The sequence below is a fragment of the Passer domesticus genome, chromosome 8 (assembly GCF_036417665.1).
Source record: "Passer domesticus isolate bPasDom1 chromosome 8, bPasDom1.hap1, whole genome shotgun sequence".
NCBI classification, from domain to species: domain Eukaryota; kingdom Metazoa; phylum Chordata; class Aves; order Passeriformes; family Passeridae; genus Passer; species Passer domesticus.
The window spans coordinates 7,486,793-7,511,340 of NC_087481.1; the positions used below are offsets into that span (position 1 = coordinate 7,486,793).

At 52.4% G+C, this 24,548-nt stretch overlaps 1 protein-coding gene, 1 long non-coding RNA gene and 1 pseudogene across 2 annotated transcripts in view; 1 reads left to right on the forward strand and 2 right to left on the reverse strand.

The window, feature by feature from the left end:
* The window catches only part of LOC135305562 (zinc finger protein 850-like), a 243,967-nt gene extending 219,427 nt beyond the window's left edge, over positions 1-24,540 (reverse strand). Inside the window, exons 1-2 of the mRNA XM_064429296.1 lie at positions 24,478-24,540; positions 23,535-24,039 (exon numbers count right to left, since the gene is read on the reverse strand). Of these exons, the coding sequence (XP_064285366.1) occupies positions 23,535-24,039; positions 24,478-24,540 (568 nt within the window). The remainder of the gene's footprint in view (positions 1-23,534; positions 24,040-24,477) is intronic.
* Positions 3,227-4,131, forward strand: LOC135305760 (uncharacterized). Its single transcript, XR_010366744.1, has 3 exons — positions 3,227-3,367; positions 3,480-3,657; positions 3,975-4,131. It is a non-coding gene; the product is annotated as an uncharacterized LOC135305760 (long non-coding RNA).
* On the reverse strand, positions 7,021-14,088 carry LOC135305987 (olfactory receptor 14J1-like; annotated as a pseudogene).
* Positions 24,541-24,548: the final 8 nt, after the last annotated feature.

Below are 24,548 nucleotides of genomic sequence, written 5' to 3' on the forward strand. Positions count from 1 at the left end.
TATAGCCTTGTGCAAATTATTCCATGCAGCATTCACATGTTTAATTCCTTCTTTTCATCTTCCTGGGGAAGCAGAGTTGCTTTATTTACTCCAAGCAAGATTTTCTCCCTCCTCCCTGGCAAAGAACAAGCTCCCATCCTGGCAAGTGCTCCTGGCTTTACTTAAGGCTCATCACACCCATGCTCAAGAGAGTGGAGCAGGTTAATTCATCACTTGTTCCAATGACTGACTTGCCCAGCTGCCAGGTTCAAGAGCCCCAGAGTGCCTCAGGTTGTACAGGATCACAGAAGGAAAAGCTCCATTGAATTCAGCTGCTGCCACACTGGCCCTCTTTGCCTGTCAAACACATTCAGCTGCTCTTGCTCTGCCCTGTCAAAATCCCCCATAAAACACAAGTGACAATCCCTCCCCACCTGTGAGAAAGCACAGCTGGGTTCTGCTCAGGGCATTTCAAACTATGTGGGGTAGTTGTGACCTCCCCTTGCAAAGGCAGCATGTCAGGAAAACCAAAAGTTTCTTTTCATGGACTCACCAGACTCAGCACACCTTCCCCTCGATCAGGTTGCTCCAAGCCCCATCCAACCTGGCCTTGAACACTTCCAAGGGTGACACAGCCACAGCTTCTCTGGAACCTGTTTTGCTCCTCCCAGGTCTAAAATCATACCCAACTTAGCAGCCTCATAGATTGATTTCTATTCAATAGCTGCATTTTTCTAGCAAAGAAATATGGCAAACCTTGTTTGCATCTAACTTTGCAAAATCAACACAAGCTCTGAAGAAAGGGCTGCTGCCCACTTTTCTTCTTTTTCCCCATTTGTTGGAACATTTTCATTCTGTTGTTGTTTGTAGCAGTATTTTAATCGATCTGGCTGAGGCTGCTTCAAATAGTACAGCAAGTTATTTGTGTGAGGGGTGGAAAACTGAGCTCTTGCACATCCAGTGTTTCTGTTGTTGGAAGTCTTCAATCCCACCTCTCTGATGGGATGAAATAGGTGCTACTAATCCAATTTCTAAAGTATCATGCATCGAGCTGACACTATTTGAAGACTTAAAAATAAAGTAAATTTAAACAAACCTCTACTCCTTTCCATTTTCTCTGTTCCACAGTTGATGACAGAAGACAGGAGAGAAAGATTGTTTTAGGAACAATGCTTTCAGGACTCTAAAAAGAATATCAAACCTGCTCTGCCACACTCTCGGCTGTTACAGCCCCAAAATCACTGGCTGTCATTGCTCACAGAGTCACAATTGTGATGAGATTTCTACCACAGCACAGGACAGCAAATTTTTGGTTGTTTTCCTGGGAAGAACTTCTGGGTAGCAAGGCAGACGTGGCTCTTCTAATGGCCCTTGAAAGTGGATGTGTGAAATGAGGCAGACAAAGCCAAAGGCCAGCTGAACCTGGGATCTCTGAATGTGTCTTCACATTCTTCCCAGGAAGATGAGTGGCAATCACTTTTCTGCCAGGGAAAGGGAATCTGCTGGAATGTGGTGTAGAAAATGTGCTTTCTGCTCCTCTCGGAGCCAAAATTCCTACCCATTTCTTTGAAGTCCTTGTTAGGTAAGGACCATGTTCAGCTGAGTGACAGTGAAACAAAATGGCAAGCCAGGAATACATTGCCCTGCACACAACATCCTCCATTCCCATGGATGGTTTCTCACTGGCACACAGGAGGAAGGAAAAAACCCAAATGCATTGTTGTACACCAAGTCAGATGTTTTGAGGGATGAACAGATCTCACAGGGATATGGAAACCTCCCCTGAAAACCAGTTCAGAGAAAGCCTGAGCTGTTTTGTGCTGCTAGGCATGAAGATGCTCAGGATCTTCCACAGGTGCTCAGAAGGCAGCAGGTTTGTGCCTGGATGTCACTCTGCAAATGCCAATGGCTCAGCTGAGAGCTCTGGCAGTGACTGACGCTGCACTGAGAGGGGCCGCAGTCCTGCAAGGGGCTTTCATCAGCAGCAAAGAGCAGCCTGGAGGGTGGGCAATGCTGGATCTGTACCACTGCGTGCTCATCCTTCACCTGAATGTGGAGCTGCCCCCAAAGTTGCCATGGATCACTTTTTCTTTTTCTCCTCTTGGGTATATTTTGGAGCAGCTGTTCTATGTGGCTTTTGATGGTGATCCTGTGGGAAGCAGCCATTTTCCTGCTGTGCTCTCCTCACAACTAATACTAAATCTTCATTTCCCTTGGTTTTATTTGGCGTTTTTTATCTATTTGTTTGATTGGTTTGCTTCATGGATTTGTTTGTTTGTTTGATTGATTGATTGATAGATTGGGTTTTTGTCTGATTTGGTTTAAGTTTTTTTTTGGTTTTTCATAAATGACTGGTGAAGTTGGCAAAGCCAAACTCAAGACAATGTAAACCAGGATCAGCTTTCCAGAAATTGCTTTTGGCTGGGTTTTGCTGCATCCCCCAGGCTCAGGATCACTAGAATATTTTCAGGTTTTGCTCTGCATATCAGCCTGCCCAGACTCCGCTTGGTGTTTCACAAATGGAGAAGACAATGGACATTGTGCCAAGCTTCCTTTCAAACAGAAAAACCTGGGGCAGCATGACAGAAAAGAAGAAAAATAAATCACCAGTTAGAACAGAACCAGTGTCCCACCATCTTCCCCTCCACTGTTATTAATTTTGTACATTTAGAGGCAAACCTGGGTCTAAAGCTTGCATCTCTCAGTTCCTGATGCTATTTGCTACCCTGCAGCCTTGACTCGCCCTGATGTGACTGACTGCTGGGCAAGTGGGGCTGGGGATGCTCAGCCTGGACAGAGGAGACACTGGGAGGCCTCCCTGTGGCTGTGCAGGACTGGAAGGGTCCTGCAGGAAAGAAGGGGACAGAGTGTTCAACAGGGCCTGTGCTGACAGGACAAGGGGGGATTGGCTTTCAACTGCAGCAGGTTGAATGAAGCTGCATCTAAGGAAGCTGCTCTTTTCCACTGGGGGTGGTGGGGCACTGGCCCAGGCTGTGCACAGAGGCTGTGCATGCCCCATCCTTGGCAACAGGGCTCTGAGCAGCCTGCTCTGGGGGAAGACTGCTCAGCTTGGAACAAGATGTTGTTCTTCAGGCCCCTTCCAAGCCAAACTGTTCAGGGACTCCATCATTCCATGGTCCCCACTGTCCACTTCAGATGGAGCCTGGGAACTGTGATGTCACAGCCCACGCTCCAGCTGGAACGTCCAGCGCCCAGCAAAGGGCACAACACAACCCTTGGCTGCTGTGTTGACACGCTCTGCACCTTGCTCCTGCCTTTGCCTTTCACTCTTCTTATCCCCCCAATACCCCCATCATTCCTGACAGCTCCTGAGTGCCTGGATTTCATCTTCCAGCCCTGCAGGATGCTCCCCTTTGTTCTGAGGAAGGTATGGTGCCATTCCATGGAGGTGGACACCCCCCACCTGCCCGGGTGGGCTGGAGCTCTGTGGGCATGGAGTGGGACAGGGAGCCCACTCTGAGGTTTTGCTACCTCTGCAGGCTGTCCCAGATGGAGAAGAGGAGATGGAGGTGGATATAGAGATTGATAGAGTGGAGGACATGGAGACGGAGGGAGCAGACACTGGAGAAGAGGAGATGGAGGTGGAAGTGGTTGTGGAAGAGGAGATGGAATTGGATATGGAAGAGTCCATTGAGGACATGGACATTGATTAAAAAGGTGAGGAAGAGGCCATGATCTTGGCATGAAGAGCAATGCCAGCAGCAGGACAGGCAGAGTGGGTCTCCTGCTGCCAGGCTGGGGCTGGGCTGGGTGCTCCCTGCTCAGGGACATTGTACCCAGGGCACTGGATTCTGGTGGCCATCCACAGCCTGTCCTGTGCCTGCTTTGCTCCACACAAGCTCCATGCCAGACCCAGCCAGGCTCAGTTCTGGTAGCAGAGTCCTGCTGCTGGGCCAGCATGTGCCAGCCTGGGGGCACATGCAAGAGCCCTCTGTGCCTGACTGGACTGACCGTGGCATTTGCTTTTCTTCCAGGTGCGATGGACATCATGGAGGGAGATGCCACCTTTTTCTACATACGTTTTACACTTTGATGTTGTCTTTAGGATATAGGTTTTATGTTGTTTGTCTTCTGTAAATACGTTTCATATATTTTTTGTTAGATAGGTTTTTATGTATATATGTTCTATCGATTGTTGTTGTTACAAATATTCTTACAATGTAAATATGTTCTCTATTTTTGCTGCTGTTCTTCTCTAATAAACAAATTTTATTTTTCATGCCCCAGTTCTCCTTGCATTTGCTTCAGTCACAGGCAGCATTTTGCCAAGTTGTAGTTTCCACTTGCTCCAGGTTCCTAGGGCTGGAGGTCCCTGGCACAGCCACCCCAGGAATGGGGGTCCCTGTGCACAGAGGGGTTCCCCTGACAGAGGTGAGCCTCTGCTTGCAGTTTCTCTGGACACACTTGGGAGCTGTAGGGGCAAAGCCCAGCGTGCCCTGGCCCATGGATCCCATGTTGGAGCAGGGCTGAGCCTGTGTGCTCCTGCAGAGCCTCAGCCATGGCTCTTCCCTGGGCAGCCCCAGGGCTAAGGAGGGAGCACTGGGCTGTGGGCAAGCCCTGCTCCTGGGCACCCTGAGGGGCTGGAGCCAGCCTGGAGGGAGCCTCAGCCCTACAGGGACCAAGATTTCCTTTGGAAACCCTCTCTGTCCCCAGACTCTGCTGAGCACAAGAATAATTGATCCTCCCAGTTAAAGGTGTGGCATTAATTGGCACAAATGTGTCCCTTGCACTTTCTACCACAGCAAATGTCAGTGCTTGTAATCCCTGTTCTGCACACTCTGCTCAGGCAGCAAAACATCTGAACCTGAGGGAACATCTGGCATTAGCACCAACCTGCAGAGAGCTCCAGGGGGAGAACCTACCCCCAAGCACCCAGAGAAATACTTGACACTGATAGTCTGGGGCAGAGCTGAAACTAAAGTATTTTAATGCCAAGAGAGAGAAATTTTTATTGCTGAATTCATTCTGGAAGAATAATAATGGGAGCTTTTAGTCTCCTCACCTGCCACAGATGTGTATTGTCAAGGTTTTGCTTCTGGGTTATGACTGATTTTGATGAATCTGTTCAGAACTCTGATGCTGTTCCTGGCTAAGGTGCAGAGATGATATTTCAGAGCCAGATGAGCTCAGCACATCTTGTGCAATGCAGAATTTCCAGAACCAGACATTCAGGCCATGCTAACTGATACTTTCTCATCTCTGTGCAAAGATCAGTATTAGGACATCCCTGATGTACCACACACTTCTCAGAGCTGTCCCTTTCACCCAGCTCTCCCCAGTCACTTCACAGACTTCACTCTAAGCAGTTTCTGATAGAACTCAGTAGCACATGGGATTTAATCCTGGTTTTTCTTCATCTTCTCCAGAGCTGCCTCGTAACATGGTGTGTGGGCACTGTCTGACAGCAGCAGCATTAACCTGTCACTTCCCTGACACTGAGGTTCATGTCACAACTTTTCATCAAAAGCAGCAAATCAATGATTCCCACTGGGTCCCACAAAGCTCCGTGGGGAGTTTGTGTGGCTGCAGTTCCAGCACCAGCCCTGGTGCTCAGAATTTCACGAGGAGATACAGAAGGAATCAGCCATTCACAAGGAAAAACAAATGTTTGCAGGGCCCAGATCCCCACAACAGAGTCCCCAGACTCTGCATTTACACTTTGGCCTCTGTGCCTTACTTTTCCTCTCACTAAAGTCCTGACAGTTTATCTCATGCTCAGGTTCCCAAGATAATTCAAAGCAGCTTTAGGAGCAGGGATAGATGTTGGGAACTGTCCCAAGGCTCAACAAAATTTCTCTCCTCAGGCCTGACAATTCCAGCTAAGGAGAGAGGAAAAGCCTGCATGAAAGAGGTGTGAAATCAAAGCAGTAATCAAATTGAGGTATAATGAGAGCAGCTGAAGAGGTTTTCAGTGTTCAGAACAAGATTAGCAGCTCCAGGCACAGGAGGGATGTGACATTTTCCCCGCTGTAACAACTCTGTCATGCAAATTGCATCTCAAATCCTCCTCCCCAGCTCTGGGACCTGTTCAGCCACAAACGTGGTGCTGAATTTTTAAAGCAAAGTGGAAGCTGGTCAGAGAGGTGGTTTGCAAATAAAAATCACAGAGGGCAGTTTGGAAGCACCAGCTGGAGCAGAGAGTGGCAGAGCCTGGCCCTGGGGGGCAGCACAGCCACACAACACATGCCTCAAACTCTAAGAAATTAAAGAACTTGCCACTGGTTTTCCCTCAGGAGCTACAGAAGGTGCTTTATGGAATCCCTGCCTCCTTCACACATGCATCAGCATGCAGAAGAGCGCAAGGATGAAGATTACAGCACCTGCTGCTGCTGCTTCCATCTCCTGACTCAAATCTCCCCAAAATCTGTCACGATTGGGCCTTTCCAAAGTCTCAGATTCACTTGGTCCTTGCAGGATTTTGGTTCTGAGGAGCATGAAGGGAGATAAAGGCACTTGCAGACACCAGAGATGCAGTTGGTGCCTGAGGTGCATTTCACAGCCCAGGTTAGTGCCTCTAAAACCATCAAAAGCCACCCCTTTGACAGCACCAAGCCAAGAGCAGAACACCAGGGCCTGCACTCTTGCTTCGGCAAGAGCCCCTTGTGTGAGGACACGAGGCTTGACTCCATTTTCATCAGAAGGCTGATTTATTATGTTATATATTATACTAAAATACTACATTACAACTACACTAAAAGAACAGAGAGAAGAAGATCAGAAGGCTACAAAGACAAGAATAGAATAGGAATCAATAACAAAAATCCTGTGACTGCTCACAGCCTTGGCAGAGGTGGCTGTGATTGGTCACTGATTGAAAACAATCCACATGGACCAATGGAAGATGCATCTGTGGCATTCCACAGCAGCAGACAGTTATTGTTTACATTTCTTTCCTGAGGCTCTCAGCTCCTCAGGACAGGAAAAATCCCAGCAGAGGCTTTTTCCCTAAAATATCATGGCTACATCTCACCCTTTAAAATTTATTAAATTAAATAGAAAAAGAAATGTTTGCAATCTCTTCTACTGGGCCCTTGCAGACGAGAGAACAAACATCTCTTGAGGTTCATCTGTTGCCAATCAAAATCTCAATCAACTGCTGATGTGGAATGGTCAGGGAAATTCTTCACCTGTAGAACATTCAGGGAAATTCTTCACTTAGCAAACATCACATTCTATCATATCACTAAAACAATCTTAAAATATAAGAAAATGCAAAAACTCATGCAAACAAAGTTCATTGTTTCAAGTCCAAACAGCTGAATTTCAGGACAGAGTCCATGGACTGAAGATGTTCTTCTTTGACATCTCTGGAAGTCCCCTTTGGTCCTGAAACAGGCTTGCAGAATTCTGAAACAAAGAACTGCTAAAGAGAATCAATCAACAAGAATCATCAAAAATCCATTGACAGTCATCAAACAATTCAGAGAGAAAATTCTGGAATGCCCTGGCCACAGCCCTTCATTGAACCACTTGGGCTGAGGCTAATTTTTGGCTTTTCAATGCTTTTGAGCTGCTAGATCTTTCCACTTTTTTTTTTCTTTTTTTTTTTTTTTTTTTTCCCGAAAGAAGAAGAACAGCAGCAGCAGAGGGTCTCTAGGACCTTTCGGTGGCCCTGGTCCTGGTGGGCAGACCAGAGAACCCAGACCTGGCTCACAGAATGGTGGCCCAGGTCCCTGCGGGGAAAGCAAAGTCCCCAAACCCAGCACTGGACGGGGCGGAGGCCCCGGCCCAGGGAAATGAGCCAAACGGCCCAGAACCAGCCTGTGAGGCGGGCTCTGTGTGCTCAGAACCTGGCAGGACCATGCTGCCAGCGTCTTGAGAGCAGAAGTGACCAAATGCTTCCTACCCCCAGCAGCACCGGTGCACAACGGCAGCTCGGAAAGAGAAGCTTTCTCAGGAATTGTCATCCCAGATCTGAGGGTTTCTTGTCCCCAGAGCAAGCGAGCAATGCTTGCTTTGCTCTGTCTCTCTTGCTCCTGCAAGGCAAATGCCACTGCTCCTGCTTTCTGCCCCTCGGCACCCCCATCCCCTCTGGGCTGGGAACCAGAGGCAGATACCACAGGAGCCAACTCCCCCACGCCGCTGGGGCGCTTGGGGGAAGGTAGGCACCCCAACCCCCAGGGAGAAGCCCCCGACCACACGCGAAATGGCCCAGAAACCACACTGATTTTGAACACAGCCAGCCAAACTGCTCCTGCGGTGAGCTGGCGGGCCGTGCCCTCTCCATGGAGGGACAGACTGTTCACAGGGTCTGATGCGAAGGTCGGAGCTCTGGAAGGCAGCGGGACAACTGGCATGGGTGGTGCGGGCAGCACGGGCGCTGGTGTCGGCTCTTGAGACGGTCCCGTGGGCTCAGCACCATTCTTGGCATGCTCTTTCACTGCAATTGGGTTGGCAGGGAGCAGCGGGACTGGCACGGGCCGCGGGGGCGCATCCCCCGCCGGGCTGGGCGCAGCAGCCAAGTCTCCTTTGGGGTCCGGACACTGCAGCGCAGGCGTAGCCATCAGACCCGGCGGAGCCAGCCCGAACCGCAGGATCACGGGTGGAGCCGCGGGGTCCAGCGCCTCCTGCGGGGCCGGCTGAGGTGGAACCGCGTCCCCCCGGAGTGGGGGGAGCGGAGAATTCCGCAGCAAAGCGGGCAGGGCCGGCTCCCCATCCCCCCTAAGAGAAAGAACGGGGGGGGAAAGGCAGCTCTGTCTGCTCATGCTCCAAGGGAGCGGAGAAAAACTTTTGCTCAGCTGTGGGCAGTGCGGGGGGGCTGGGAACCCGCGGTTCGTCTTTTTGGAGAGGCTTCTCTCGTGCCGAACCTGGCGGGTACGGAGCGTGACCAAACCAGGCCACGACGTCCCCCGCAGCTTTCCTTTTTTCCAAAATACAGAAAAAAAGCCATAGGTGCACTCCATATATTGTTGGGAGTGTAACACCCTGGTCCATTGTCCAGTCAAAAGCAGCGTCCATGAACTCCCAAAGATATAAATCGAGGGAGTATGCTACATTTGTAAAAAATCCATGAAATTTTGCCCATCTGAAAAACTCAACACACAGTCTCTCCCACAGACTATTAACTCCGTCCTCGCGTCCCCATCTGTGCCAGAGTTTAATAACTTTCTCCTCTGACGCAGTAAACGGAACCTGAGCTTCCGAAGGTACATTTTTCCAACTTTCCTCCCACCTTCTGCGAATGGCAGGATCTTCAGGAAGGGAAAAAATAACAGTACCTTTAGACAGTGTCCTTGTGGATCCAGCTGTGCAGCTCTGCTGCTCTGCGGTCTCTGGACACAATCTCCAGGAAAGTCCAACAGGTTCTCCTGTTTGCCTTGGCTGAGAACTCTGCCCATCTTCAGGGTCTCGTTTCTTCAGCTCCAGGCTAGATTCCATGGTCACTCTTGGGGTGACCATCAGTTTCACACGTCCAGGGGTCACCAATTGTTGCTTTGACTTGGACCCCTTGGACGAGGGCACGAGGCTTGACTCCATGTTGATCAGAAGGCTGATTTATTATGATATATATTATACTAAGATACTACATTACAACTATACTAAAAAGAACAGAGAGAAGAAGATCAGAAGGCTACAAAGACAAGAATAGAACAGAAATGAATAACAAAAATCCTGTGACTGCTCACAGCCTTGGCAGAGGTGGCTGTGATTGGTCACTGATTGAAAACAATCCACATGGACCAATGGAAGATTCACCTGTGGCACTCCACAGCAGCAGATAGTTATTGTTTACATTTCTTTCCTGAGGCTCTCAGCTCCTCAGGACAGGAAAAATCCTAGCAGAGGCTTTTTCACTAAAAATCCTGGCAACAGAGCTTGTTCTCCAAAACCCCAGGCCTGTGGAAAGCACACAGTGCCCGTTGTGTGAGAAGGGGAACTGGAAGCTCACCAGCCTCAGTGTCCTGCCAGCTCAGCCAGGCCCACAGGAACATTGGGGTCCAGACCACCAGGGACCACCAGAGAGACCCCCAGGGAAGAAGAACTCATGGGTAAAGAGAAGGGGAAATATGTCAATGATTCTGGGGAAATGATTATCATATGTGTGTTTAGTCTGGGACAATCAATGAATATGTGTGCAAAATACAGAAAAGAAACAGAAACTTTCCTGTACTCAGCATGCAGGGCTTTGGGAGGAGCTCTCCCCCATGCATCCAGCTGAATAAAGAATGCTGCTTCTTCATGCTACATTGGGCTTAAGGAGTTTTCTGTTTTACGGATTTTTGGTAACACTCCCACTGCCAAGGAAAGCTCTGTCTGCTGCTGTTCACAAACAGAGGAGGGCTGGTGGCAGATGTGGTGGTCAGAGGCTGCCTGGGGCACTGTGACCATGAAATAATCAAGTTTTCAATATTCTGGGTAAGCAGGAGGGGCAGCAACAAAACATCTACACTGGAATTAGGTAGGGCAGACTTTGGCCTATTTAGAATACATATTTGGGGAGTATCAAATCAGTTACTGATCTTTTAAAGGGAAACAGCCCTTAAAAACAAAGAGGTCCAGGAAGGAGAGAGACATTTCAAGAAAATAATCTTAAAGAGGGAGAAGCACCCTGTCCCAGTGTGGAAAAAGATGAGCTAGTGAGGAAAATTACTGTCCAGGATGCCCATGGAGCTTTTGTGGGGACTCAGGGGAAAACATTATTTAAAACTCAGGAGGTCTCCAAAGATGATGTTAGGTTACACAGAAAGAAAAGGGGAGAGGTGATAACTCAGTTAGAATTTCATGTGGCGGCTTGTATTAAAAAAAAAAAAAAAAATTAATGGCAAAAGGAGGGATAAGGAGAACCTCTATGTTTTATTGGATGCAGCAGAGAATAAAATAACTAAAGATAAGGAAAAGGCTGAGCTCCTTAATACCTTGTTTGTCTCAATGTTCAATATTAGGACAGGTTGTCCTCAGGACAAGTGTTCTCCTGAGCTGGTAGATGGGCACAGGGAGCAGAACATCCCCCTGCAATCCAGGAGGAAGCAGCTGGGGAGCTGCTGAACCACTCAGGTGCTCACAGGTGGATGGGATCGGATAGGATCCATCCTAGGGGGATGAGGGAGCTGGTGGATGAGCTCCCCAAACTGCTCTCCATCATTTACCATCAGTCCTGGATCAGCAGGGCAGCCCCAGAGGAGTGGAGGTGCCAATGTGAGCCCATCCCCAAGAAGGGCAGGAAGGAGGATCTGAGGAACTCCAGGCCTGTCAGCCTGACCTCAGTGCCAGGCAAGGCTATGGAAGAGATCACCTTGAGTGCCATCACAGGATGGCAGAGGGATCAGAGCTGGCCAGAGTGGATTTGAATATCTGCATAGATGATCTGGATGAGGGGATTGAGTCCAGCACCAGCAAATTTTCAGATGACACCAAGCTGGGTTCAAGTGCAGATCTGCTGGAGGGTAGGAGGGCTCTGCACAGGGCCCTGGACAGGCTGGATCCAGGGCCCAAATCCAACAAGGTGAGGTTGAACAAGTCCCAGTGCCGGGTCCTGCACTTTGGCTACAACAACCCCTGCAGTACTACAGGCTGGGGACAGAGTGGCTGGACAGCAGCCAGGCAGAAAGGGACCTGGGGGCACTGATGGACAGCAGGCTGGACATGAGGCAGCAGTGTGCCCAGGTGGCCAAGAAGGCCAATGGCTCCTGGTCTGGATCAGGAATGGTGTGGCCAGCAGGAGCAGGGTAGTGATTCTTCCCCTGTGCTCAGCACTCGTTGGGCAGCACCTCGAGGGCTGTGTCCAGTTCTGGGACCCCAATTTAGGAAGGACATGGAGGGGCTGGAGTGTGTCCAGAGAAGGCCAAAAAAGCTGGTGAGGGGTCTGGAACACAAGTCCTGTGAGGAGCGCCTGAGGGAGCTGGGGCTGTTTATCCTGGAGAAGAGGAGGCCCAGGAGAGACAAGGCGGTGCCAGGGCACAGGTTAGACTTGATAACCTCCAATGTCTTTTCTAGCCTTGCTAATTCTGTGATTCTCTGAAACTACCCTTGGAGCAGTTGCAGGATGAGCCCTGGGCCTCCTCTTCAGAAGCTCCAGCAGCCCAGGTGCCTTAGCTTCTCCTCCCAGCCCCAAAGCCCATCCTGTCAGTCCTGCAGAGCCTCTGCAGCTCCTCCTCATTGCCCAGAACAGGGAGCCCCACAGGCAGACACAGCAGCCCAGATGTGCCCCCCTGGCCTGGGGTGCCTCTGGCAAGGGAGCAGCTTGAGGCACTGCAGGAGCCTGCAGACAATTCCTGCAGCACTTGGAGGATGATCCTGCTCCCCAGGGGATGGTGCCAAGTCAGGAACTGGAATGGGGAGTGGGGCCAGAGAGGAAAGGGCAAACAGGGATGGGCTGTTTGCCGGGCAGGGAACAGCAGTGGACAATAGGAAGAAATCTAGACCAAGGAAGAGTAAAGAACGCAAAGGTGAAGCAAAGGAAATGCTCAGAGCAGTTTGGGGATGGCTGCCAGGCAGCCCTGGCTCTGAGCAACAGCGTCTGCAGTGGCATAGGAAACTCCCAGCTGATGGGAACAAACTTTCTGGCTGACTGCAGAGGCCAGGACAAAGCTGAGTGGTTTCCCTGGTGTCCCCCAGCCCTTGCTGGCCCCAGGGGCTGATGGCATTTGTGCTCCCTCAGGTTCATGTCCCCACAGCAACAGCATGGGGGTGCTCCTGCCTGCTCTGTGCAATGCGAACAGGGGCTCCTGAGCCAGTGCTGCTGTGGCTGTGCCTGCAAGGATGCAGCACCTCTGTGAGCTGGGGGAGAGGCCAGGGCTGCAGAGGGGGGATGTTGTTGGCAGCTCCATGAGGACGCTCTGGGACGCTGCCCTGGGCTGTGCAGCGCACTGGGGATGGATCAGCCCCTGCTCTGCTGCTCCTTCCCGTCTCCCCCAGGGCCCTTGCAGAGCCCCAGCCATGCTGTTTGCCCCCAGCCTGCCCACGGCCAGCCTGGGGCTGCTCACCCTGGGGCTTTTCTGTGCTGAGCATTGGCCTGGCCATGTTCTTGAGAGAGCCTGGGCAAGGAGCCTGGAGCCCCCAGGGCCTGGCCTGAGGCGTCAGCGCTGCCCCAGCAGTGCTCATGGCCTGTCCCTGCTGCAGCCCCGGCACTGCCACCCCCAGGACTCTGCCCGGCCCCGAGAGCACTCAGGCCCTGCAGCAACACCAGGGCCACCAGGGCAGCGGGGCAGGGCCACGGCAGCAGCACTGCCAACACCAAGTGCTGCTGCTGCTGGGCACAGCTGCTGGGCCAGCACTGATCTGCCCCAGCTCTGCACACAGACATTGCTGCTGCAGCTCCAGAGAAGCCAACAAAAGGGCATCTCTGCAGAAAACTTTGCTGGGAGATCCTTTCATTCCTTTAAAGCCACTGAGAAAACACCCCCTCAGTGACACAGTCTGCGGCCACGGTGAATGTGTAGAGAAACAAAATGAGAAATGGCACAAACAATGACCCTACTTTGTAGACAATATGAAAAAACTAAAACAAAGGGGGAAAAAAATGAAACACAACCAAACCAACACGAAGTATCAAAGACAACCTTTATTACAAAAGATTTGCCAAAATTGATGAGCAGTTTAATGTTCCTGAAAGCATCCAGTCATCAGTCTCCACACTGCAGCCTTGAGCTCTTGGTTCCTCAGGCTGTAGATGAGGGGGTTCAGGGCTGGAGTCACAACTGAGTACAGAACTGACAGGGCCAGATCCAGGGACGGAGAGGACACGGAGGGGGGTTTCAGGTAGGCAAACATGACTGTGCTGATGAATAGGGAGAGCACGGCCAGGTGAGGGAGGCAGGTGGAAAAGGCTTTGTGCTGTCCCTGCTCAGAGGGGATCCTCAGCACAGCCCTGAAGATCTGCACATAGGAGAAAACAATGAACACAAAACAGCCAAATAATAAGGAGGCACTGAACACAATGAGCCCAAGTTCCCTGAAGTAGGAGTGTGAGCAGGAGAGTTTGAGAATCTAGGGGATTTCACAGAAGAACTGGCCCAGGGCATTGCCATGGCACAGGGGCAGAGAAAATGTATTGGCTGTGTGCAGCAATGAATAGAGAAAGGCACTGGCCCAGGCAGCTGCTGCCATGTGGGCACAAGCTCTGCTGCCCAGGAGGGTCCCGTAGTGCAGGGGTTTGCAGATGGACACGTAGCAGTCATAGCACATGATGGTCAGGAGGAAATACTCTGCTGAGATGAAGAACACAAAAAAAAAAACCCTGTGCAGCACATCCTGTGTAGGAGATGGTGCTGGTGTCCCAGAGGGAATTGTGCATGGCTTTGGGGACAGTGGTGCAGATGGAGCCCAGGTCGCTGAGGGCCAGGTTGAGCAGGAAGAAGAACATGGGCATGTGCAGGTGGTGGCCGCAGGCTACGGCACTGATGATGAGGCCGTTGCCCAGGAGGGCAGCCAGGGAGATGCCCAGCAAGAGGCAGAAGTGCAGGAGCTGCAGCTGCTGCGTGTCTGCCAATGCCAGCAGGAGGAAGTGGCTGATGGAGCTGCTGTTGGACATTTGTTGTTCCTTGGCACGGGGATCTGTAAGAAAAGTAATAATGGAATAGTTGAATTAGGAGAGGACTTTAAATATCCCATCCCAGCTTGGGGGCACTTTCCCCTCACTGCCTGCCCAGGGCTCTGCTGCCTGGAGGTGTCCCTGCCAGTAGCTGCTTCCCTGTGCCCAGGGCTGGGCCCTGCCAGTGCTGCCAGAGCCCAGCCCAGCCCTGGGGGCTCAGCTCTGCCCTGCAGACCCCTCCCAGCTCCGGCACTGCCCAGGGGCAGCAGGTGCTGGCCGCAGGCTACGGCGCTGATGATGAGGCCGTTGCCCAGGAGGGCAGCCAGGGAGATGCCCAGCAAGAGGCAGAAGTGCAGGAGCTGCAGCTGCCGCGTGTCTGCCAATGCCAGCAGGAGGAAGTGGCTGATGGAGCTGCTGTTGGACATTTCTTCACTCTGGGTATTATGAGCTATTCAAAGACAACAATTATAATCTGGACAAAGTACCTTGAGTCAATCCTCTGCTAATTTCTTACACAATCACTCAAAATTGCTTCTCTTTCTTTGGGGAAATTTCATTTACTTTTTTTTTTTTAATTTAGGTTTGGCTGCTAAGTAACTACGTGTTTTCTGGAAGGGGCTGATGTCTTGTTCTTAGCACTGCTCTCAGCCTGAACACTGGGGAGCCCAGAGGGAAAACAGGGCTCCCTGTGCCCCAGAGCAGTCAAACCTGCTGGTCCCACACAGGTGTCCTTTGTTCATTTCACCTGCCTCTAGTACAGGATGGACAAATTTCAAAGTGTACTTAAAAATAACGTGGCCTTTTTGAACACTCCAGTTTCAAAATCAATCTCTCCAAACCCTTCTCTCTTTCCCTGTGCAGCTGGACAGGGAGGGATGCCAAAGGTTGGTCTGGCTGTCTGCTGCCTGCAGTTGTGCCTATTTGGAGCTGTTTCTCTCTACCCAAGCCTTGTCCCTGCCAGTGCTGCCAGAGCCCAGCCCAGCCCTGGGGGCTCAGCTCTGCCCTGCAGACCCCTCCCAACACAGGGCACTGCCCAGGGGCATCTCCCTGGCTGCAGGGCCTTAAGGGCAGGGCAGACAAACAGAGATGCTGCAAGCCAAGGTGCTGCTGCTGCTGTCTGTAGGGAGAGCAGGCTGAGGAGGCAATTTCTGAGGGAGATCTGAGGCACATCTGCTGATGCCCAGGCTGACAGTGCAGGAGTCTCAGTGACACAGCCAAAGCTGACAGCCCCTTCCCTTTAGGAGAAAGCTGAGAGCAGCCCTGGCCATGCAGCACCATCTCCACAGCAGGAGGAATCTGCCCTGATGGGGGTTGCTCCTGCCACCTCCAACTTCTCCCCTACAGTGTCCATGGGGAGCTGCCAGGCAGGCTGAGAGCTGCCCCTGGCAGGTGGCACATCCCCTGGGCTGGCCAAGAGCCATGAGGGCTGCAGGACCTGCTCTGCAGGACAGCCCTGGCAGCCCTGGCTGCAGCCCCAGCTTCACCCCCTGCAGCCGTCCCTGGCAGCAGGAGCCATCCTGTCTTGTACCTCTGAGGGTGCCCAGGGCAGCCCTGCTCTGCAGCACATCCTCCTCCTCCTCCTGCTCCCCTGCCCCAGAGAAATTGGGAGAGTCCTCCTGGCACATCCCCCAGGCTGTGGGGTGTGCTGGCTTCAGGAGATCCCTCCAGGGGACATTGCCCTGCATCCACTGACTCACCATGTGGAGGGCTGTGAAGATCTTTCCCCCAGTGAAGTTTCAGCTCAATGACTTCCTCAGCCTGTCTCTGCCAGGCTCCTGTCCCCTCAGTGCCTGCAGGCAGAGCCCTCAGCCCTGCTGGGCTGGGAGAGGAGGTGGTCCTGGGAAGAGCTGTTCCTTTAAAGCTCAGCAGCACAGACACAGAACAAAGACTTTAATGACCCTCTTGGGACTTGGGTGTTGTTTACATCAGACTCAGTCCCTGAGAGAGCCTTCAAAAGACTTCTCCAGAACTCAAAGTTAAATTTAAACTCCAACGTTTCTTGAAGTTTTAATGGGTCCCACTGAGGGACATGACTGAGAAAGTGTCCCCAGGTTCCAGTCACAGCAGAACACTGCAGGCAGTGATGACAGCTGGGGACAAAAAAGGCAAAGGTGTCTCTGGTGCTGAGCAAACCTGGATGTGTTTCAGGAATGCAAAGGGCCAAGGCCTGAGCCCCAGCCCCTGGCCAGGCAGATCCTGTCCCTCCCTCATTGCTCAGGGCTCTTCCCGGGATGGACACTGGCATGTGGGGATGTGCAATGCCAAGGGCAGGACCATGGGGCGGCCCCTGCCAGGCTGCTGAGCAGGGACAAGCAGCCACCCTGTGATGTCACACAGCCACCTGTGATCTCATACAGCATCTTGTGATGTCACAGAGCACCCTATGATTTAACACAGTCACCTGTGATGTCACAGCCCACTCTGGGATGTCATACAGCACCCTTGTTTTGTCACAGAGCCAATTCTGGGATGTCACCCTGGAATGTCATGCAGCTGCATTGTGATGTCCCAGAAGACTCTGTGATGTCAGAAAGTTGCTTTGGGATGTCACAGTCTGTTCTGTGATGTCACAGTCTTCTCTATGATGTTACACAGCCCCTAGTGATGTCACAACCCACTCGCTGATGTCACAGAGCCACCAGCTGTTACGTCCGGATCTGCTCTATTGCCTCATACCCTACTCCATGATGTCACAGACAGCTCTGTGATGTCACAACCCCCTCAGTGATGTCACAAAACCCTCTCTGTTATGTCATGCTGCCACTCTCTAATGTCACAGCACACACTTTGACCTCAGTCTCCTCTATGATGTCATACAGCCATGCCATGATGTCACAGCCTGCTCTGTGTTGTCACACAGTCTCCTCTATGATGCTGCAGCTGCTCAGTGACCTCACACAACAAACTTTGTGATGTCATAGCCCAACCTGTGACCTCACACAGCCCACTCTGTGCTGTCACACAGCCCCTTGCTGACATCACAGCTGCTCTGTGCCTCTAGGACACAGCCACAGAGGTGCTGCTGTGACACAGCCCCCTCTGGGACATCCCCCAGCCCCTGCCAGTGCTGAGCCCCTGTCAGCTCTGGCTGTGCCCTGCTGGTGTTCCTGAGCTGCCCTGGCAGTGCCCCAGCCCTGCTGGGCTGTGCACAGGAGCTGCTCCTGGCCAGAGCTGTCTCTCTGCAGCGCTGCCCTTGCCAGGAGCTGCCTCTGGGCCAGGAGCCCGGCCCAGCTCAGCAGCACAGACACAGCACAAGGACTTTAATGACCCTCTGGGGCTTTGTGCTCTTTGCATCAGACTCAGTCCCTTGGAGTGTGCTCAAAAAGCTTCTCAAGAACTCCAAGTTAAGCTGAAACATAGACATTTCTTGTAGTTTAAATGGGGTCCACTGGGGGACACAACTCATGTGAAAGTGTCCCCAGGTTCCAGTTAGAGCCGAACACTGGAGGCAGTGATGACAGCTTCAGACAAGGAAGGGAAAGGTGCCTCTGGTCCTGAGTAAACCTGGATGTGTTTCAGGAACGCAAAGGGCCAAGGCCTGAGCCCCAGCCCCTGGCCAGGCAGATCCTGTCCCTCCCTCCTTGCTCAGGGCTCTTCCCGGGATGGGCTCTGGCATGTGGGGATGTGCAATGCCAAGGGCAGCACCATGGGGCGGCCTGTGCCAGGCTGCTGAGCAGGGACAAGGAGGCAATGAGGCCCCAGGCCTGCAAGGGTCACTTGTCTCCTGCTCCTGGCTCAGGCCCAGGGCCAGCAGCCATGGCCAAAGTGCTGCCCAAGGTGGCTCTGTCAGGGCCTTGCAGCTGCTGCCCATCCCTGTGCCCTGTGCAGCCCAGGCTGTCCTACGGAGTCCCTGCCCTGTGCCTCTGTCCCTGCAGGCTGTCGTCATCCCCCGGCTGCCCCACCTGGCTGGCCCCTTCCTTTGCTGACAGCTCTGCCTCCTGCCTGCCTCTGCCTGCCCACACAAAGCCTTGGGCTGCTCCAGGCTCCTTCTGGGGGATGTATTGCACCACAGCCCTGCCCGGGAGGAAAATTCCTTTCTCCTGGTGTCCAGTCTGGGCTTCCCAAGCTGCCCTTGGTGCCATTATCTCTTTCTCTGGCTGTTTTATACAATAAAGAAAAACTCCGAGATGTGTGAAACCACCCTTTAATCCCTCCCCGGCTACTCGTATTCTGTCCTCAGTCTCCACACCAATGAGCCCCGAGTCTGCCGCCTCTCACTGCTGGTTATGGGATGAGGCCTCCAAACCTCATCTTGAGAGGTTTTTGGGTCCTCTCCAAAGTCTGTTACAATGAAAACAGTGGTCAAAATTATTTTCTCCCAAATCTTGCAGTGACAGAACAAGGCTCAATATCTGTGTCATGGTTTGGCCGGAAATGTGTTTCTAGAAAAGTCTAAGTCCGGCCAATCAGTGGCCAAATTCAAAATTGGCATTTGATGTGGCCACTAAGGGTCTGGATACGCCTCTGAGAACACACGGGGGTTAAAAGCAGGAGATTCCCAGAGAACTTCCTCTTTGGGAATCCGGCGTGGGTGAGTAAGGTCCGACCTCTCCCCTGCCCAGCTGTGTCTGGGTGGGGGAGGGGGAGGCCATGACAGGGAGGAGGCCAGGAGCCCCAAAAGCTGCAGAGGTGGAGGAGAACATGCAGGGGTTGACGAAATTTGAGATGTCTGGGCAGCCCCCCCCCCCCCCCCCCCCCCCCCCGGAGAGAGGGACAGAGATTGTGCTGGCGGCTCAGCCGGCCAGAAGCGGGGGAGGTGGCGAGAGAAGGTGCCCGGCAGCTGTGGGAGTCCTGGACAGGCAGAGGCGAAGTTTTTAACCCCTTGGTAGAGTAATAGAAACCTTGCAAATACTGCTCCTCCTGAATCAGAATGAGGAGAGAGAGATGATGGACTGCGTGTGAGGAAAACTGGAAGAGATGAGAAGAATCCTAGGTGGGAAGAGATGATGGAGTGGCCTTGAGCGGGACTCTTTCTTGTATGGCCATGGACAGACCCATACCTGGAGACTGTATTTAGGGGGAGACAATACTTTGGAGCCAAGAGTGAAGCAGTGGAGTGAACAGAGACGGCTGAGGAGGGTGTGGGATGCCCTCTGTCTCCGTGGAGGGGAAGATCTCTGCTCACAAGCCCCTCGGCCCCAGGGGGTAAATTTGGGGGGGGACTGGTGTCCCAAAGTTGAGAGACTGCTGCTTTTGGAACTGGGTAGAGCATCCTTAAACAAGATACCCTTAAAAGCAGTCCTGGCCTGTGTCCAGTGGTGAGAGCACTGGACATGGGGGGGAAGCCTATGGTGCAAGGGAGGACTTCTCTCTCTCCCCGGTGGATTTGAGGGTGGATTATTTGAAAAGATGATGATGGACTGAAAGCTGATTACCTGAAAGGTGGGAATCTATGGTGTTATCTCATTCTGTGGAGAAAAGGGAGGGGGGAGGAGGAATGTATTTGGAAAGTTTTTATTCTTAGCTCTGTGTGTGTGTGTTCCTTTATGGATATTGTTATTAATAAAATGTTGTGTTTTTTCCCTCCATCCCCGAATGGGAGCCTGTTTTGTTCTGTTCCCGGGTAACATCTCACAGCAACCATTTTGGAAATATACTCTTCATGGAGGCCCTGGCATTGTGCTAGGGTCAAACCATGACAATCTGTGAACTGAATGAGGGTGGATTTACATTTGTTAGAAGGAGGAAATACTTTACAATGAGGAAAGTGCACAAAACTGCAACTGTGTTCTTCCACAGTTGGATTCCCCATCACAGTAATTGTCCAAGAGCAGGACCTTTGTGCAGCCTGACCCAGTGAAACCCATTCATCCCCAAGCACAGAATTCCTGTTGTGTGGGTTCTCTGATGTGCTGGGTGCCATCACAACGCTTCTGGCCAGAATGTCTGCTGAGGGCAGCCAGGCTGCTGCAGGGGCAGTGACCTCACAGCCATCACCATGGCAGCCCTGTCCCCTGGGCCCGGCTCTCCCCTTTCCTCTGCCCCTGCCTTGTCTCTGCTGGCATGAAGAGTTTTCCCATTCATATCTTGTCCCCAAGGTGCTGGGGCCAATGGCTTCCCAGGCAGGCTCCTGGAGCAGAAGTGGCTTTTCAGAGCCCAGGCAGAAATGAGCCCTGAGGCAGCAGCTCTGCAGTGCTGGCCACCAGGCCGGGCTGCCAAGGGAGGCTTCTGGCCATGCCCTGCAAGCAGCTGCTGCTGCCAAGGTGCCTTTGGTGCCTCAGGCTCTGCCTGGCACAGCTCCCAGCACGGCACTCTGCCCTTGTGCCCGAGCCCTTCCCTGTGCTGGGGCTGGCCTGGGGCTTTTCCTGCAGCGGGACCTGCCCTGCTCCTGGCACAGGAAAGGCAGTTCCTGCTGGAGCAGGAGGCTCTGCCTGCAATGGGCTCCAACAACTCCAGCAAGGCCCATTTTGCAAAGCCCCAGTGGGAAATGAATGAGGGGGTCAAGCTGCTTTTCGGGTGAAACCAGATTTCTCCATCCCAAATCTGACATCCTGAGAGGGAGAGGAAACTGTGGCAGGGATGGAATATTTCACAGAGAAAGCAAGAACCAAGGGACAGCACTGAGAGCTTCTGCAGAGCTGCTGAGCTGGCCCATCCTGGGCACATCTGACTGTCAGGGAAGCACTTCTGACTAGAAAAGCCCTGTCCCAAATTTTAACAGCAGCGTCTCCTGACATTTCCCTTCTTGGGAGTTGTTGAGATTCCTCCCTGCAGTGGGGACGCCCCTCAAGGTCACTGCTCCAGGCTGAGCCAAAGGGATTTGCCCACGGTCATTGGTCTGGGGGAGTGACACAAATCTCTGCTTAAAAACTGGTTTTGCTTTAGCACAGTTGCTTTGAAATCACTTCCTAGAGCTTTATATAATATGTTACAGCTCTTATATCTTGGTGTAAATATTTCTCATTAAGAAAATTTTGTCTAATCATTACCATAATAGATTTTATATAAATATTTATATATGGTATCCCATCTTTAATCCTGTGGACCAAATTCTATAAAGGTTAATTCCACCTTTATAATTCTTTACACAGGAATGCTTGAAAATTCTGGGGTGCAATTGGAACCAGCTGCTCCACAGTTCCTCTCATGGAAGAAGTTTAGAAAGCCTGGAGGTTCTTGGGAGTATTTGGATGTGGATATGACAGTGTGGTCAGAGACAGAGAAAGTAAGATAAGCTTTCCCATGAATTGGTCTGGAAACTTTTAGGGAGCTGGAGAGAAAGAATTGGAAACTATCCACAGGTGGTGTTTGGAATAAGTTGGTTTTTTTCCAAAAAGTTGTTTAATGGAAGGTGTTTTCTTCATTAGCCAATCATGTAAAATGTGTTGATTAAATGACCAATGAGGTCCACTTGTAGCAAACCAAGGTATAAAAGAAGAGGATTGAATAAACCGGGGGCTTTTAGCTCTCAGCCTTCTGACCTGAGTCTGTGTCATCTCTGACTCCACAGTGACATTTGGGGATCTCTGGGGGCTATTTGGGATCCTTTCTGCAACTCGTGACCTAACAGGAGCTTCTCCAATAAACTTTGCCTGAAGCTCCTGCTGTGCCCATGACAGGAAACCCTGGGAGTGTCTGGGACATCCCGGCTCTTTGGCAGCCTGGGGACTCCTGCGATGTCACCGTGGAGCCCCCGTGAGCGCCTGTGACAGATCGGTGCCTTTGCAGCCCAAGGTGCCCTGGGATGTCACCATGGAATGGCTGTGACTGTCTCTGAGCACAGGGCTCTTTACCATCCCCAGAAACCCCTGGGAGGTGTCCATGGAGCCCCTGTCTCTGCCTGTGACATTCCAGCTCTTGAACAGCCTGGAGACTCTTGGAAAGTCCCCATGGAACCCCTCTGAGGGCCTGTGACAAATCTGATCCTTAGTAGGCAACCACCCCCAGCCCCCTGTTGCTATGGTCAGTTTCCATGGCAACCATCACCAGGACCCTGTTGCCATGCTCAGTCCCTTGGCAGCTCCATGCTGACCCCATGCCAGGGGTGGTTGCCATGAACACCAGCTCAGGCCTGCAGCCAGAGCCCATTGCCATGGCAATCATTGGCAGCCCCATCCCCAGGGTCATGGGATCCCAGATCCACAGAATTGGCTGAGCTGGGAGAGACCCATCAGGATCCTGGAGTCCAACTGCTGGCCCTGCACAGGACACCCCAACAATGCCAGCCTGGGCCTGGCAGCGCTGTCCAAACGCTGCTGGAGCTCAGAGAGCCCTGGAGCTGGGAGCCTTCCCTGGGGAGCCTGGGCAGTGCCCCAGCAGCCTCTGGGGAAAAACCTTTCCCTGAGATCCAACCTGAGCCTGCCCCGACTCAGCTGCAGCCGTTCCCTCCAGTCCTGTCCCTGGGCACCAGAGGGAAGAGGTTCCCACAGCCCCAGCCAGGGACCTGCTCCCAAGGCTGTTGCCATGGCCAGCAGGGCTGGGACCAGCTGGGATGCTCGGTTTCCACAGGCTGGGGTTTAGGAATGGGATTCCCCAATGTCCTGCTCCCAGTAAAACCGCACTGCCGCTCGCTGCCCTCCCACCTCCCATGGAAAGCACAAAGGCCAAAGATCTTGGGCTGGGATAAGAACAATTTATTTGGAACAGCAACGAGATAAAGAACAAACAGTAAGAGAAACAATATTGACAACAGAAGGGTTATAAAAAAGGGAAAACTACAACACAACTGACTGCATCTTCCTGGCCATAATTTCCTCCTGCCTGGAAAGGACACCCTTCTCCTCAGGAGGAGATAGAGAGAGAGAGTCCCTTTCCTGCCCCTGGCAATGACCTGAGTCGGAGTAGATGTAATGACACAGCCCTGGCCAGACCCTCATGTTCTTCAGTGTCACATCATGTCATTGGCAGGGGAAGGAAAACAAACAGGTGTCTTCCCAGCATGGATCACAGTGAACACGTATCACCAGGGCTCTTCCAAACGTGGTTCTCCCGTGGGGGATGAAGTTGGAGCAGTGCCCAAAGCTCTTCCTGCAGTTGCAGCATTTGCATGTCTTCCCTTACTGGTGACTGTGTTGGTGTCTGCTCAAATGAGAGCTCTGTCTGAAGCTCTTCCCACACTGGGGACACTCGTAGGGCCTCTCCCCAGTGTGGATACGCCGGTGGGTGACAAGGTGGGAATTGCGGTTGAAGCCCTTCCCGCAGTCAGAGCAGCGGAAGGGCCTCTCATCTGTGTGAATCCGCTGGTGCTGGAGGAGATTGGAGCTCATGTGAAACCTCTTCCCACACTGGGGACACTGGTAGGGCCTCTCCCCAGTGTGGATGTGCTGGTGCTTCATGAGGTAGGAGTTGTACTTGAAGCTCTTCCCACAGTCAGAACAGTGGAAGGGCCTCTCATCTGTGTGAATCCGCTGGTGGCAGAGGAGATTTGAGCTGGTGTGAAACCTCTTCTGGCACTCAGGACACTCGTAGGGCCTCTCCCCAGTGTGGATGCGTTGATGCCTGACAAGTTTTGAGCTGCAGCTGAAGCCCTTCCCACATTCCCCACACTCGTAGGCCCATTCCCCTGTGTGGATCATCTGGTGGCTGATCAGGGTGCTGCTCTGCCTGAAGCTCTTCCCACACTCCAAGCACTTGTAGGGCTTCTCCCCATCAGGAAGCTGCTCATGGACCACCATCTCCAAGCCCTGGCTGAAGCTCTGTCCACCTTCCTGGCACAGGGTGGATCTTTCCTCCTCAGAGCACACTGGGCTGGGTTTGAAGCCCCTCCTCCTGCGGGATCTCAGGGAATTTTCTTTCTTGTTAGATTCCTGTGCCATGGAGCCGCTCAAATCTGCCTCTTCCATGAGGTTCTGCCATGGGGATTTGTCCTCCCTGGTCCCTATTCTCAGCTTGTTTGAGGAAGACAGGGCAAGGAGAGGATGGGATTTGCCTCTGTGCCAGAGGGAAGGGGAAGGAAATCCTCCCAGTGCATCCCTGGCAGGATGGCATTGGCAGTGGGGCTGTCCTGCAGACTTGTACTGTGCTGGGCAGGGAGATGGAGCAGGAGAGATAAGGAAAGACGCCCTGACTTCCTCCTCACCTGCCTGAGTGTCTCGGGGCATCTTCCTCTTCCTTGAAGCCTTCTCCTCCATCTGGCAGT